The sequence below is a fragment of the Podarcis vaucheri genome (genome assembly GCF_965113315.1).
Source record: "Podarcis vaucheri genome assembly, chromosome: 14".
Classification (NCBI taxonomy): domain Eukaryota; kingdom Metazoa; phylum Chordata; class Lepidosauria; order Squamata; family Lacertidae; genus Podarcis; species Podarcis vaucheri.
In genome coordinates, this window is record NC_138752.1 from 42,366,976 (window position 1) to 42,382,895 (window position 15,920).

At 47.8% G+C, this 15,920-nt stretch overlaps 1 protein-coding gene across 1 annotated transcript in view; it reads left to right on the top strand.

Moving 5' to 3' along the window:
- The first annotated feature begins 8,433 nt into the window (after positions 1-8,433).
- The window catches only part of ADAP1 (ArfGAP with dual PH domains 1), a 72,732-nt gene continuing 65,245 nt past the window's right edge, over positions 8,434-15,920 (top strand). The window contains exon 1 of the mRNA XM_082199858.1: positions 8,434-8,927. Coding sequence (XP_082055984.1) covers positions 8,843-8,927 — 85 coding nt within the window. The 5' untranslated portion in view covers positions 8,434-8,842. The remainder of the gene's footprint in view (positions 8,928-15,920) is intronic.

Consider the following 15,920-nt stretch of genomic DNA (forward strand, 5'->3'; position numbering starts at 1 on the left):
CCTTTATGAAATACCTCTCTAACAATTTTCCATTTTTTCCTGCCACCCTCCCTTGGACTTCCCTCATTCTTCCACTTTGTTTTACTTTCAGTATATTCATCCTGCATATTATTTCCCCAATTAATTCCTAATACATTTACATCTATTTTTTATTATCATATACATTTGTGAATGTTTACTCAAACTTTGCCAATGAGTCCAACTCCTCATGTTGTCTCTTCATGTATATTGTAAGTGGTTCCCGTTCTCTTTTGAAGTCTTTGTTGTCCCTTTCATGTAATTTATCTGTTAATTTTGCTAATTCTGCATATTCCATAAGTTTCTGTTGCCATTGTTCTTTCGTTGGGATTTCTTCTGTCTTCCATGCTTGTGCTAGTACAATTCTTGCCGCTGTTGTTGCATACATAAATAATTTCCAGTTGTCTTTTCTTATTTCTTGATCTAAAATACCTAGGAGGAATGCTTCTGGTTTCTTAACCATTATATATCATTTCCCAATAGTTTCTGACCTTTTTGTATTCCCAGGAACCACACTCGTTCTAACACAATGCCATCTCATTTCCCTGTGAGGGAAACAGAATGAATTCAAAGTGTTGGTGCTGACCTTTAAAGCCCTAAACGGCCTTGGTCACGTATACCTGAAAGAGCATCTCCACCCCCATCGTTCTGCCGGACACTGAGGTCCAGCGCCGAGGGCCTTCTGGCGGTTCCCTCAGTACGAGAAGCCAAGTTACAGGGAACCAGGCAGAGGGCCTTCTCGGTAGTGGCACCCGCCCTGGGGAATGCCCTCCCACCAGATGTCAAAGAGAACAACAACTACCAGACTTTTAGAAGACATCTGAAGGCAGCCCTGTTTAGGGAAGCTTTTAATGTTTGATGCATTGCTGTATTTTAATATTTTGTTGGAAGCCGCCCAGAGTGGCTGGGGAAGCCCAGCCAGATGGGCAGGGTATAAATAATAACTTATTATGATTAAATAGCAAGCATCATCTGATTCCTTGCAAAACAAATCAAGCTGAATGCTCCATCAACAGGTCATCTGGCAATGCCCCCAGCCTCCACCCACCGGCAATTATGACTTTGCCAATCACCAGCAAATGACCCCAACAGACTACCCCCAAGGGAATCTGTTCCTCAGCAGAAGAAAAGGCTGCTTATCCCTGGTGTGGAGGGCAGACTGACCCCATGGCGTTCACAACATTTGCGAGTTGATGGCTCCATTTCCTTGCTTCTCAGTGAGTTGGCAAGCTGTTGCCGCAGATGGCACAGGCCATTCCAGACCCCTTGGCACTTGTTTTCGCTCCGGTTCCCTGACACAAAGCCATGACGCCATGCAGCGGGATTGATCTGCTTGAATGACTCCGGGAGCGGTTCCTGGAAGGATCCACCTCAGAACGGGAAAAGTTCAAATGACTGGAAACGGAGCAAAATGAGAAAGTGATTTCCAGGACAAAGGGCTGATTTGCCGCTGTGCTTTGTGCAGCTTGTCTCTTATCTGGCTCTGTCACAAGCAAGAAAGTGTGTGTGTGGCAGAGAGAGAAGTAGGGGGAAGAGGAGGAGGAGGAGAGGCAGCCTCGTCTGTGGGTCACCTTTAGCAGCAGTGGCACAAGTATCACAAGGAGAATAATTCAGTCGTTGCTGTTATCAATAGTGTTTGCTTCTAAGTAGGGATGGGGAAGATGGGCAAGAGATTCAATTCATTTCACCCTACTTAATTCACACTTTCAGGAATGATACACAGACCATAACACAGCCATCCTTCTAAACTCCTACTTCTCTGAATTTTGCAATGCACTTCTCTGGCTAAGTGGTATGGACAGAAATGCACATCCTAGGGTAAATGTGCATTAAAAATGCATATATTAGAGAAAATAACATACAGTAAGCACTTGTATTAGGGAAGCTTGCTTTGCAAAAATGTGTGTATTTGCAAAATAGCACAAAAAGAAGTACCGTATTTTTCGCTCTATAACACGCACCCGACCATAACACGCACGTAGTTTTTAGAGGAGGAAAATCCGTAGGCATGCCACCCGTAGGCATTCCCTCCATAACACGCACAGACATTTCCCCTTACTTTCTAGGAGGAAAAAAGTGAGTGTCATGGTGCAAAAAATACGGTATATTGGTGCTAAATACGTAGTCTGTGTGAATTTCTTGTAGGAGTCCAACATGCTACATTCTCTCATCCCCCAGATCAAAATTGACTTCTGAATTCTTCTATGCTTCTCTGGCACAAATGACAATGAGAACATAAGAGCATAATTTGAGCCCGTTGGATCAGGCCAATGAGCCACCTAGTCCAACATCCTGTTTTCACAGTGGCCCACTGGATACCTGTGGGAAGCCGCCAAGCTGGATGTGAGCATAGCAGCATTCTGCTCCTCTGTGTTTCCTGACGGTGGAGGTGGAACATCGCTCTTGTGGCCAGCAGCTGCTGATTGCCTTCTCTCCCGTGAATTTGATCAGACTTGAAAGACTCATTATCCCCACATTCATTTGCTAGAGCCCTGACACTCAGGCATCATTGCACCTGAAAACGTCTCCAAGCCGCACTCCTTTAGTATCCTTCCATTCTATCACCAGGTTCTGCTGACTTCAATCCTATTTCCTGCAGACTGAAGCAATACTTTGGGTCCCCACCCCCATTTTTATATTTTTTGGGACATCCTTCATTTTGTGAAATCTGCTTTGATCTCTCTCCATCTGCTATTCCCGACAACAGGCAAATAGATTTCTGGTTTTTAAAATAACTTCACTGAGCTGTCGATGGCTGCAGACGGAAGGAGAGGTATTTTTTTATGGCCATTCTGAGCCAGAAAGCAGTCTTTCAGGGTGGAAAATGCTGCCTCCATCAGCTTTAGCTATAAGGACTAAAAAATAATTTGCCCATCGTCTAACACAAGCAATTTAAAAAGCAGAAGGCATTGTGGCTGAAAGAAAAAGACATCAGGATCTGCCTTGGTCATCTTTTGATAATAGCTTCTTAAAGTCATGTCTACAATCTGCTAGGAGGAAGAGTTGTCAGTTCTGCACATCTCCACATCAACTTTTCACAATTATTTTTTTAAAAAATAAAAAGGGTCTTTATGAAAAGTCATCAGCCTTTTTAGGGTGGATTTCTTCTAATGCACATTTTTGTGTGTGATTTTTGCCTAACCAAATGCATTTCTGCAAGGCAGGTTTCCCCCATAGGACGCATTTTGGTGCATCATTTCAATAAATCAATGTGGTGTTGTTGTTGTTTAGACGTGTCTGACACTTCGTGACCCCATGGACCAGAGCACGCCAGGCACTCCTGTCTTCCACTGCCTCCCGCAGTTGGTCAAACTCATGTTAGTAGCTTCGAGAACACTGTCCAACCATCTCGTCCTCAGTCGTCCCCTTCTCCTTGTGCCCTCCATCTTTCCCAACATCAGGGTCTTTTCCAGGGAGTCTTCTCTTCTCATGAGGTGTCCAAATTATTGGAGCCTCAGCTTCAGGATCTGTCCTTCCAGTGAGCACTCAGGGCTGATTTCCTTCCGAATGGATAGGTTTGATCTTCTTGCAGTCCATGGGACTCTCAAGAGTCTCCTCCAGCACCATAATTCAAAAGCATCAATTCTTCGGCAATCAGCATTCTTGATGGTCCAGCTCTCACTTATGCACCCTTTAACACAGTATCTGCATTTGGGCATCCAAGCGGCATAAAAAATTAATAAATGCTGTAACAGCAACAATAGCAGCAATGTGTTTTCTGCACATGACTTGGCCGGAGAACCTCATTGCAAATCTATATTCAGAAAGTGCAAATTTGGAAGGATGGCTGTTTTTCAGTACACATATTACATTGGACCATAGCAAGAGGCCTTATGCCGTGTCACCAGACCAGTGGTCCATTTAGGCCAGGGGTCAGCAACCCGCGGCTCCGGAGCCACATGTGGCTCTTTTACACCTTTGCCGTGGCTCCGGGGCGGATACTAGCGAGGGGAGGAGGCGCATTGTGCGCCCCGACACTCCCCACTGTGGCAGGCGCTGTACTGGCTGTGACGTCGCATGGAGGCGGTGCGTGCGTTAGTCACGCACCGTCCCGACGTCACCTTCCCGCCCACCCACCCGCTACATTGTAAGGGGCATGTACGCTGGTCACTGCATTGAAAGGGGGCGTGTATGCTGGTCACTGTTTTGAAGGGGAGTGAAGAACACACACACACAAAAAGGTAACTTGTTAATTTAACGTTTATTTCTATGAGGAGGAGTAATTCTGAGGGGTCAAACAAAGAAATAATAAAAAAGTGACAAAAAAGTTATTTTTACAATGACGTGTTTTGCGGCTCCCAAGTTTTTTTTCTTCGGAAACGGGTCCAAGTGGCTCTTTTTGTCCTAAAGGTTGCAGATCCCTGATCTAGGCCAATATTGTCTACACTGGCTGGCAGCAGCTCTCTGGGAAGATTTGTTCCAGAAGGTGTGAATGAAGTAGGCTTGCCTTTAAATGAGAAATGAATCAAATTCCATCCCTTTTAGCGAGACCCTGGCCTCCTACCTAACCTGATTGCCTTCTTTAGCGTCTATGCCTCACCTTTGCCAACCCGGGGCCCTCCAGATTTTTGGGACTACAACTCCCATCAGCCCCTGCCACCACACGCTGATGGGAGTTGTAGTCCAACGTGTCTGGACGGGCACCAGGTTGGCAAAGGCCAGGTTAGACTTTGGTTAGGCCGAAGCTGAGCATCTGACTTTGTTTTATCTGAGCTGCCCTGCTGGTTCTGGGCCTGGCGATAGCAGCCGCCGAGTGAATCATTGATGCCATGTAAGGACAATGCTGTCTATAAACCGAATTGTTCTTTTCGCTGAAATGATGCTTGTTAATATTGACTGATCTTTGCATCCTCCCCCCCCCCATGACAGGTTTCCGAAGGTAGGAAATGTTCCCATCTCCTTATTTGATTTTATTGCAAGATATAAATTTCTCCTTGCCCCCCCCCCCATCCTTCCTCTGTTCCCATTGCGGAGGGAGGAGAGAGGGATTGCTTAGCAACCAGATTTAAAATAAAATAAAGAAAATCGATAAACTTCCACAGAAAAGCTACAAGCCAAAATTTGATTTGTGTGCTTATTTATTTAATATTAAAAAGCCCTTTCCTCTTAGTTGCCCTCCCTGACGAGAACTCGGCACAGTGCATTCTTATGAGACTGCATCCGTTTCACAGTACCGAGAACATTTTGATGTAGTGTGTTTTTAATCAGGAGTGGTTTACCACATATTCACACGTGTGAAGCTATGCTGAATCAAAATGATTTGCATTTTAAAACCCCCAGGGCTGCATTATGATGAAACAGGTATAGCCATTCCAGTGAACGTCAGCAGGCTTAGGAGCCGTTCTAACAGCAGTGGTTTTCTCTGCCCATCAATTGAACCTGGACCATTCGGGTGAGTGTGGTCCCAGCAACATCAGCTCTGCCCTTAGCCAGTCCCCACCTACTTCCCTACTTACAACCAGTCAAGCAGGCTGGCACTGGCTGCCAGCTTCCACCTCCTTAGACCTAGAGGAGATGGGCATCTGTTTATGCTTTAATTGAGATCCTTGCATTGCAGAGGGTTGGACTAGATGACCCTCAGGGTGCCTTCCAACTCTGCAACTCTAGGATTCTAGGAGTTGGCTCTGCCTGTCATTGCTTCTTGCACCACCTAGTGTTGGCCTCCCATCCCACCAAAGGAACCCAGCCGACACCGGGCTGTGATCCCCTTTTGTTCTCCCAAGGAAGTTTGAATTACAGTGGTACCCATAGCTGTCAACTTCCCCCTTTCTTGAGAGGAATCCTATTTGGAATAAGGGAATTTCCCTTAAAAAAAAGGGAAATGTTGACAGCTATAGTGGTACCTCGGGTTACAGACGCTTCAAATCAAATCAAATCAAAACTTTATTAGCAAAGCCAACAGGCCACAGCTGTACAAAAGTTAAAAATGAGAATAGGGATAAAAGGAAGAAAAGAACAGACAAAAGGAGGTCCGTCGGGTGAACAGGTCTGTCACTCAGATGGTGGCCCTCAATTTCACAGCTCTCTCGATGTACCTCGCGACCTTCTCTGTTATCTGACTGTTCGTATCAGATAATAGAAAATGCAGTGTAATGTCTGTTGAACGGCCGGGGTTGGAGAGAATGAGTGGAGTAATAATCTCATTCCTTAGGTCTTTGTAAAGAGGGCAAGAAAAAAGGACGTGGGACACTGTTTCCGTGTTACCATCTCCACATGGGCAGAGTCGTTTTTCAAATGGGGTCTTTTGGTAACGACCTTCGAGTACAGCAGAGGGAAGAACATCCCATCTAGCCAATGTAAAGGCACGTCTGTATTTTGGGATGGTTAGTTTAGACAAATATGAGGCTGGAGAGTCAAAATGAGAAGGGGGAAAGTAGGTATACCATGGGCACAGTTTCTTTAAGATAGTCAGGTTGTTTTGTCGTTCGATGTCTTTCAGGCGCTGGCCTATTAGACTCTTTGCTTTGATGAGGCCCATTGATAGTAGGGACTGTGAGTGCAAACCGCATGTAAGGAGTTTTTTATGCACGGTTTTAAACCACTTGCTTTCGTGAGGGTCTTGCATTACTAACGGCAGTAGACCAGGAGGATTCAGATTAAGACGAAGCCAATAATTAAATGTTCTCTGCCAGGTCCGAGTTTCCACAGATGGAAGGCAGGCCTCGAGTCGCAATGCTGCGTTTGGAACACAGGGGGGGACACCGAGTATTTGCCTTAGAAATTTGGACTGGACAGTTTCAAAACTGGAGCAATGGGTCCCCGTCCAGATTTGCGCCCCGTACAATAACTGCGCCAGAGGTTTTGCTTGATAAACTTCAAGGGCTGCTGGGATGTATCTGCCCCCCTTCGTATAGAAGAAGCGGGACAGCATCTTGATGCTTTGAGCAGCTTTTTCTTTGGCACATTTTTGGTGGACATCCCAGGACCCGGTCGACTGGAAAACGATACCCAGATATTTGAAGGCTTTGACTTGTTCAATTGTCTGGTTATCCATCCTCCAGCTGTACTGTCTGTGTTTCCTTGCAAAAACCATGATTTTGGTTTTCTGATAGTTTATTGCAAGTTGCTCTCTTCTACAGTATGCTGAGAATTCATCTATGAGCCTATTTAAACCTATTCTTGTTCGGGATAGGAGTATCGCATCGTCAGCGTACAAAAGCACTGATATTGCTTTGTCAGCCAGTTTGGGGGCGTGGAAGTCCGGAGATGACAAACAGTTAACCATATCATTGATGTAGATGTTGAATAGAACTGGAGCCAGGATACAGCCTTGCTTGACCCCCTTACTGACAGGAACTGGTCCTATAAGATGGCCATTTAACGAAGTTCTTACATGCAGCACCGTGTCTTTGTATAAACAGCTGATCAGAAATAATAGTCTTTTGTCAATGCTAGAGGTGCTCAATTTGTCCCAGAGTCTTACACGTGGAATTGAATCGAAAGCAGCCTTTAGATCAATAAAGGCTGCATATAACACCCCACGGGATTTTTTGGCATATTTGTCAATTAAATAGGCTAGGGTGAAGCAATGGTCTATGGTGGATCTGCCTACAGACGCTTCAGGTTACAGACGCTTCAGGTTACAGACGCTTCAGGTTACAGACTCCGCTAACCCAGAAATATTACCTCAGATTAAGAACTTTGCTTCAGGATGAGAACAGAAATTGTGTGGCGGCAGCAGGAGGCCCCATTAGCTAAAGTGGTACCTCAGGTTAAGAACAGTTTCAGGTTAAGAACGGACCACCAGAATGAATTAAGTTCTTCACCAGAGGTACCACTGTATTGCATAATTCTTCGTGTGTGTGTGTGTGTTAAAAAAACCCCACAATTAAACCAGGGCTTAATTATATCCATTTTTTTTTAATTAAAAAAAGCATACAGTGGTACCTCGGGTTACAGATGCTTCAGGTTACAAATGCCTCAGGTTACAGACTCTGCTAACCCAGAAATAGTACCTCACGTTAAGAACTTTGCTTCAGGATGAGAACAGAAATCGCACAGTGGCGGAGCAGCGGCAGTTGGAAACCCCATTAGCTATAGTGGTACCTCAGGTTAAGAAGAGTTTCAGGTTAAGAACGGACCTCCAGAACAAATTAAGTTCTTAACCCAAGGTACCACTGTACTAGAATAATAGACTGGGAAGGGACCCAAGGGTCATCTAGTCCCACCCCCTGCGATGCCCGCATCCCAACTCAAGTCACCACGCAGCAGCCTTGCCGGAAGAGAAAGACACGAAGAAAATTGGTCTGAGCAACCTTAAGCCTAAAACTCCTTACTATTTCGGGGACCCCCATCTCTCTCTCTCTCTCAGGGTCAGGGTGTAGGAAGGCGCCGCGGCCGCGAGGAGTCGCCGTCGGGCAACGCTCTGTCCTTGCGGGAGGTGGGGTGGAGCGCGGGGTGGGGTGAGGTGGGGGGGGGAAGAGTTGGATTAATTTTCTCTTTTCCCTCCCTTATTAAAGGCAGAATGCTCTCTCCGGCTGGAGGAATGCGGAACCTTCCCCCGTGCAAAGCAGACGGGCTGCTACCGCTTGCAGGAGTGATGCTGAAAGGGCAGGAGGGACGGGGAGGGACGCCGCGCTCCCCTCGCCCCCACCCCTAAGGGCTGCTGCCAGCAGCGCAGGGGGGGGTCCTACATGAAGCAGCCCCCTCCCCGAAATCGACAACCCTGCCCTCTCCTCCCCCTCCCTCCCGCCACCCCCCCCACCCCGGCTTGTAAGCCTCTCCCTCGCTGGCAGTTGAGCTCTATGAAGATCGCTTAGGGCAGAGTGGGCGCTGCTTCTCCCCCCCCCACAACACCTGCCCCCCACCCGCACCGAGCGCCCCCATGGCGAAGGAGAAATATAAAAAGGCTCTGCTGGAACTGCTCCGGAGGGAGGGCAACGACGCGTGTGCGGACTGCGATGCGCCCGGTAAGGCGGAAAGGTGGGGTGGGGGCGCGTGGTGGTGATGGGGGGGGGTCCTTTCTTGGGCTGAGCTGCGAGGTGGGGGACGAGGGAGGGACACCCTGGAGGGAGGTGGCTTTTTTGGGGGGCACGCACCTGCTCCTCGCAGCAGTCCAGCCCCTACCCCTCCCGCACCCCAACTTTCCTTTAACCGCCCCCCCTCCAATCAAATTGCTCCCGGGGCTAAGGGTGGGGGGCTAAATGGATCTCCCTCCCCGACCCTGTTCCTCAGCCTTATCTTGGAGGGTGGTAGATGACTGGGTGAAGCTCCTTCCTATCTTTCTTAACCCCCCCCCCCGCCGCCGCCGCCACCCTCCGGTTTCCCCATCCTCTTTCTCCTCCTCTTCTCGGTCTCTGCTAGGCTGTTGCAAGATTCAGGAAAGAGGAACCGGTAGCCGGTGGAAGGGAAGAGCGTCCTCGCTGCGCTGAGAAAGGGGGGGGGGAGAGAATGGATATCTGTAAGCTGAGTATATGGAACCCCCCCCCCCAAAAAAAAAAAACTTCCAGAGAGGAAACTCAAGTCATCCCATTATTCATTCTTAGAGAAAGTGTGTGCTCTGTCCAAGGCTAGCCCTACTCCGAGTAGACCTATTGAGATGAACGGCTCCAGTTTGCTGCTTTAATTCATGACCCTGAGCCAGTTACAGCAATTGAAACACAATATGAAAAGCAATTTTGACTTACTATTGCAGAAATAAGGTTAGCCATGCCCTTTTCATTTCAGTGAGTAGGATTTGCACTGGAGATATAGATGATAGATATAGCTTTGGTGTGAGTGTGATCCAATGCCAACTTAAATGACAAAGGGAATCGAAGCATTGGGTGGAGAGATGATCTCTGAAATATGCTGGGAGTCCTACATAACAATCTCTTTCTCTCTGGTTTTCTTGGGAGTCAATAGCCACCTTCATTGGGGTGGGAGGTGCAGTCTGTTTTCCCACCTAGAGAGGGTGTTTGGTGTCAACTAAGGATGCCAACTTATCCAGGGTATCCTGCGCCTGTCATTGATCTGAATGTGCTGAAATTGGCTGGATAGGCATCTCACAGCACAGAAAGGGTGCCCTTATTGGCTGTGGAGGACTGACAGCAAAGTCTGCATGGAAGCTGCAGGAGTGTGTGTGTGTGTGTGTGTGTGTGTGTGTGTTTTGGTGGCAACCTTACAGCTTGTGGAAGAGGTCAGGCACCCCCCCCCCCAACATACTATGAGAAGAGGCAGGGAGGTGTCTCTCTTGACTCAGGCGACCCCTCCCCATCCTCTCGCTTTCTCCCTGGCTTGAGTTGGAAGTGCTGATGTCATACCAAATGCTACTTTGGGACTCAAGCTGTACGTCTGCTGCGAACTGCAGTGCAGGCTGCAATTCCTAAAAGAAGCAGGAGGCAAGCATGCCTGTTTAAACTGGCAACGACAAGGCAGGAGCTGATAGACTGGAGGGGTGGAAAGTTGCACAAAAGACAGGAGGGGGGCACAGAAATGGACCCAAGTAAACCTAATAAGCTTATTTTATATCTTCCAATCTGTGGAGCCTGGTTGATGGGAATGCAAGGGAGACTGCCCCAGCAACCTCAGACTGACCTTAGGGTGTGTTTGATTAACACCTTAGAGTGTAGTGAAGTTGCTGGTTCCCTCTGCCCCTTGGTTGTTCACATCAGCATGGCTTTGTTAGTGTTGGCTAAAGTGGTACCTCAGGTTAAGAATAGTTTCAGGTTAAGAATGGACCACCGGAACGCATTAAGTTCCTAACCAGAGGTACCACTGTACCTTATTTTACAAGGTGTATTATACTGTGTATAAACTGATTTATAGTGATTTACTGTAAATTTTGTTCCATTTAATCCCTGCAAGATGGCCACCAATATAGCTTGGCTTATACAGCGGCCAATAAATAAATAAATACAGTGGTACCTCGGGTTACAGACGCTTCAGGTTACAGATGCTTCAGGTTACAGACTCCGCTAACCCAGAAATAGTACCTCGGGTTAAGAACTTTACTTCAGGATGAGAACAGAAATCGTGCGGCAGCAGCGGGAGACCCCATTAGCTAAAGTGGTACCTCAGGTTAAGAAGAGTTTCAGGTTAAGAACGGACCTCCAGAACAAATTAAGTTCTTAACCCGAGGTACCACTGTATGTTTGCATACAAACTAGGGGGACGTAGATGGGCAGGGATGACTTCACCCTACACAGAAGTGCTCATGCCTTGGCAGGAAACAAATCAAGGCTTCCCAATCATTGTAAAGCTTGTTTGAGAAATGACACATCCAACAGCAGTCACAGAATCATGGAGCTGGAAGGGAGCCCAGGGCCATCTAGTCCATCCCCCTGCAATGCAGGAATCGTGGCCATCCAGTCTCTGTTTACATACCTCCAACAAAGGAGAGTCCACCTCCTTTGCTAATCTTTTCCTGCAAGGATCCATAGGCCCTTTTGGAGAACTGTTGTGTGTCAGCATGGATTGAAACCTGGTGCTTGAAACTCAGTGAGTGCACAATCAACAGGAGGGTGCACACAGGGGCGGATTGGGCCCGTCAACTTGGAAGGAGAGCCCGTCCAGGAGAAGGAAAACTGGTCCTCAACCTCCACTGCCTTGCATTCATTCATGAGAAAGGCTTGGGGAGTAAACCCTGAGGAACAATCTGTACCCGCTATCTTTCAGGACACCTTTGGGAGAAGAAAAGGCTAAATAATAATAATAATAATAATAATAATAATAATTTATTATTTGTACCCCGCCCATCTAGCTGTGTCTACCTGGCCACTCTTGGTGGCTTCCATCAAAGATTAAAAATACATTAAAATGTCACACATTAAAAACTTCCCTGAACAGGGCTGCCTTCAGATGTCTTCTGAATGTCAGGTAGTTGTTTATAATAATAATAAAAATGATAAGAATTTATTATTCATACCCCGCCCATCTGACTGGGTCTCCCCAGCCACTCTGAGTGGCTTCCAACCAAATATTAAAAACAATACAGCGTCAGACAGTAAAAGCTTCCCTACACAGGGTGTCTTTTAAAAGTAAAATAGTTGTTTATCTCTTAGACATCTGATGGGAGGGCGTTCCACAGGGCGGGCGCCACTACCGAGAAGGCCCTCTGCCTGGTTCCCTGTAGCTTTGCTTCTCGCAGTGAGGGAACTGCCAGAAGGCCCTTGGAGCTGGACCTCAGTGTCCGGGCTGAATGATGGGGGTGGAGATGCTCCTTCAGGTATACAGGACCAAGGCCGTTTAGAGCTTTAAAGGTCAGCACCAACACTTTGAATTGTGCTCAGAAACGTACTGGGAGCCAATGTAAGAGTAAATCCTACACAAATTTGGAGTGGAATCCCTAAGACATCTTCTACACCTCCTTCCACCAGCTCCTGCAGCTAAACTGGTTCCCAGCATATTGCCCTGCTTTCCTTTGGACCATACCTGCAAGGCTGAGAGGGGTGGGCTTGACATCTGGGCAGCCCAGGACCTCCAGGACTGGGCTCCAAGGAGGTCACTTCAGTGCTGCTAACACTGCAAAAATAGCATGGGAGGCAGCAGAGAACACAGCCTTAGCCGGTCCTCAGCTATCTGCCTTCCTACTTAAACCCAGTCCAGGGGTTGACACTGGTTTTCGGCTTCCTCCTCCTTAGTCTCAGTGTTGCCAGCACAGAACTCAGCAGAGAGGAGGTGGATGGGGACCGAACTGCAGTTAGATTGCTCTGCCTGTCCTCCTTGTTGTCCTTCCTGCCTTCTGCCCTCTTGGCACCAGCCTCCACTGGGTTAAATCCCTGGCATCTCCATATACGGCTCCATATACCCTTGGCTGAAACCCAGGAGAGCCCTTGCAAGCCAGCACAGACAATAGATGGGTCTGACTCGGTAGAAGGCAATTTTCAGTGCCCGCTCTGACTGGCAGCGACACCTGCAGGGTTTCAGGCAGAGATGGGAACTTTCCAGCTCAGCTGCCTCGCTCATTTAGCTGGAAGTCTGGGGAACTGAACCTAGGAGCCCTTTTTTACTGGTCCTTCACTGTGTCGCTGCTCCCGTATTTTCATTGCTATGCCCTGCCTAGGAGAAGGCCTCCTGCCCTTGCAACTTTCCTGCCAGGCACTCCTTCACCAGCAAAGATAATAAACACACAACACTGCTCTGCGACTGTTGGCAGAGACCTCCGAGAGGCACATGGCACGCTGAACTTTGCTCCACAACTTGAATGTGTACCTGTGTTTTTTAAAAATAAAGGCAAACAAGAACCCATCTGCTCCTGACTGCATTGCCGGGTTGCCTTTTTTAAATAAGAAAAAATCTGCAACTCACTGATTTTAAACAACACAATTTATAAAAAATTGTGTATTATATACTCTGATGAACAGTAGAACAACACAAATTTGTTTCTTTAGGGCAGGGAGTAGGGGATGCTTTGAGTCTGGGGGCCACTTTTTGTTCTGGGCAACCTCCTGAGGGCCACCTCTCCGTGGTGGGTGGGGCCAGAGCAAAAGTGGGCGGAGCAACCAAATTAACTGTATAAGCTAGTTCCTACACATACACAATGCACCTGGCTTTTTCCTCCATCCGGGCAAACAAGAGCCATTCTCAGAGTTCAAGGACACATTCCAGGCAGGCAAAAGTCCTGGAGGAAGGTGTGAAGTGAGGCTGGTGAGAGGCATGGCCTTGGGAGGGTCCCAAGGGCCTGGTAAGGATGCCTGGAGGGCCACATTTGACCCTAGAGCTTGAGGCTCCCCCATTCCAGTCAAGGAAAAGGACTGATGTTCTGTGTTCAGAAGGTTCTTTGCTCCCTGGCATCTCCAGGGAGAGCTGCAAAAGTCGTCCTTCTCGAAAACCTGCCAGTCCGTGTAGATAGCACAGACCTAGATGGGCCAATGCACTGACTTTTTATAAGGCAGTCTGTCCATCCTTAGAGAAAAGGCAGGACAAAAACATGGCCAGCCCTATCATTAGGCAGAGTGAGGTAACGTCCTGAGGCACCACATGCATGAGGAAGAGCAGGGAGCTACAAACACCTAACTCATACAACACGTGCCACCAAGGGGAATGTGGACTCCTCCGCCTTTGCTTCTGATTGGGGGCGTTTTGTGATTTAGATGACTGAACAATCTCGTGTTTGGCACAATCCCACTAAATATGACTTTATTTGGCAATGTTCGTGATCATTTGGCATGTTTGCTGCAAATATGAACGTTGTATTCTGCTGTGGGATATATTTTACACCACTCATTCTTTTTAAAGAAGGTGATGATTTTATTCTTCCTGCTTTTACAGCTGTTTCTTTCTTTTAAAAATTACTTTTAGCTTGATGTTTTGTTTGTTTGAATAAATTGGGGCAACCCAGCAGTGGTGTAATGTGGTTTGCCGGCGCCCGGGGAAGCTCGGCTGAATGACATGGCCCTTGTGGGCAAATACCCCTGAGGAGGAGGCAGCAGCCATGTGCCCTTTGACCCCAGCCTTGCAAAGTGAGGCCGATGCTGGGTTTGCATCCTTCCCACGCTGCCCTACCAGCCCTGCACCGCTTTGCGAAGCTGGGAGCTGATCTGAATGATTTACCTGGGGAGATGGAGAGTGTTGTGTTCATCCTGGACCCCTTAGAGGACAGGTGTAATGAAAATGAAAAAGCAATTGAGAAATACATACGTGTGTGAACCAGATCTCTGGGACCACTCTCAACTGTGGATCCCTGACCTTGACATGTTGCATTCTCCGTTGGGCAATTGTAGACTTCTCTAGATTTCCCTAGATGATAGGACCTGTCTGATGTAGTGGCAAAGGTCCCATAAGACCAGGGTTCAAATCCTGACTCAGTTTTGAAACTCAGGGTTGTTGTGAGCATAAAATGGAGTTTGAGAGAACTGTGTGAGCCGCTTTGAATTCCTGGGAGGAAAAGCAGGATATGAATGTAGGAGATGCTTGGCGCACTCCCAGATGTGGTCAGGCTCATTCTGTGGCATTTGCAACCCTGCTGCCCATTCTGCTGAGTGGGATCTTGGGCTTATGTTTTTGATGGCACTGCTGGTCAGCTCCGATGAGCCCTGGCAAATACACCCAGCCACTTCCCCTGAATTCTTGCATTGCGGCTCTATGAGCCTGCTGCCTCCCACTGCTTCTGCCAGCTGATGCTTCCATGTAACCTTATTAACCTGACACGAATGACATCTTGCTGGGCCCGGCTTGAATCTGACTGCAGTGATGACCTTGTTGAGCTTTGCCTTGCCTTTCCTGATCAAGAACTTGTGTAATTCCCAAGCTACGTGCTGTGAGAGAACTGGTTGCATGCCATGAAAACGTGATGTGGCTCCAGGCTTAGGAGGCTCCCCTGAGCCCCAAAGGCCTGCCAACATAGGGGCCTGTCTGCTGTGTCTCTGTGACTACCTACTCCAGCTCTGCCTCCTTCTAGCTATGTAGCTGTTGCTGGGGGACAGGCTTCTTCTGTTGCATCTCTGTATCGGGCGATTGGCTTGCTCTGAATGTGGAGGTGCAGCAGAATGGGTGCTCCTCCTTGTTTTCCATCCTGTAGTAACCTTGGGGAAGCATCACAGAACAACTAAGAAAACACAACATTGTGTGGATGGCCTCAAATGCACTATTATAGTATCAGTAACATTGTGCAGAATACACACATGTCTGCACCCCATTTTTAACGCTCTATTGCACGACGTTAACTGTGATGGAATGTTCTGGAAAGTGGCGCACTGTGGGGTGGTTGCCCCGGGCGCAAAATTGTTAGGGGTGCAGAATTTCAGCACCCGATGCTGCCTCAATACTCAATACAGCTGCATGTTTCTGTCACTGGGCTCCGATGAAAACAGCTTCTCCAAGTGAACCAGGAAGTGACCACTCCAGATAATGGAACAACTCTTCTTTTCTTATCTCTGCAGCTGTGATCTCCTGGGTGGTGCAGATGCCATTAGGGAGTTGAATACACATGTGTACTCCTGTTTCCCTCCCTCCCATCCCACATCTGCCCGGCTGCCCGGGCA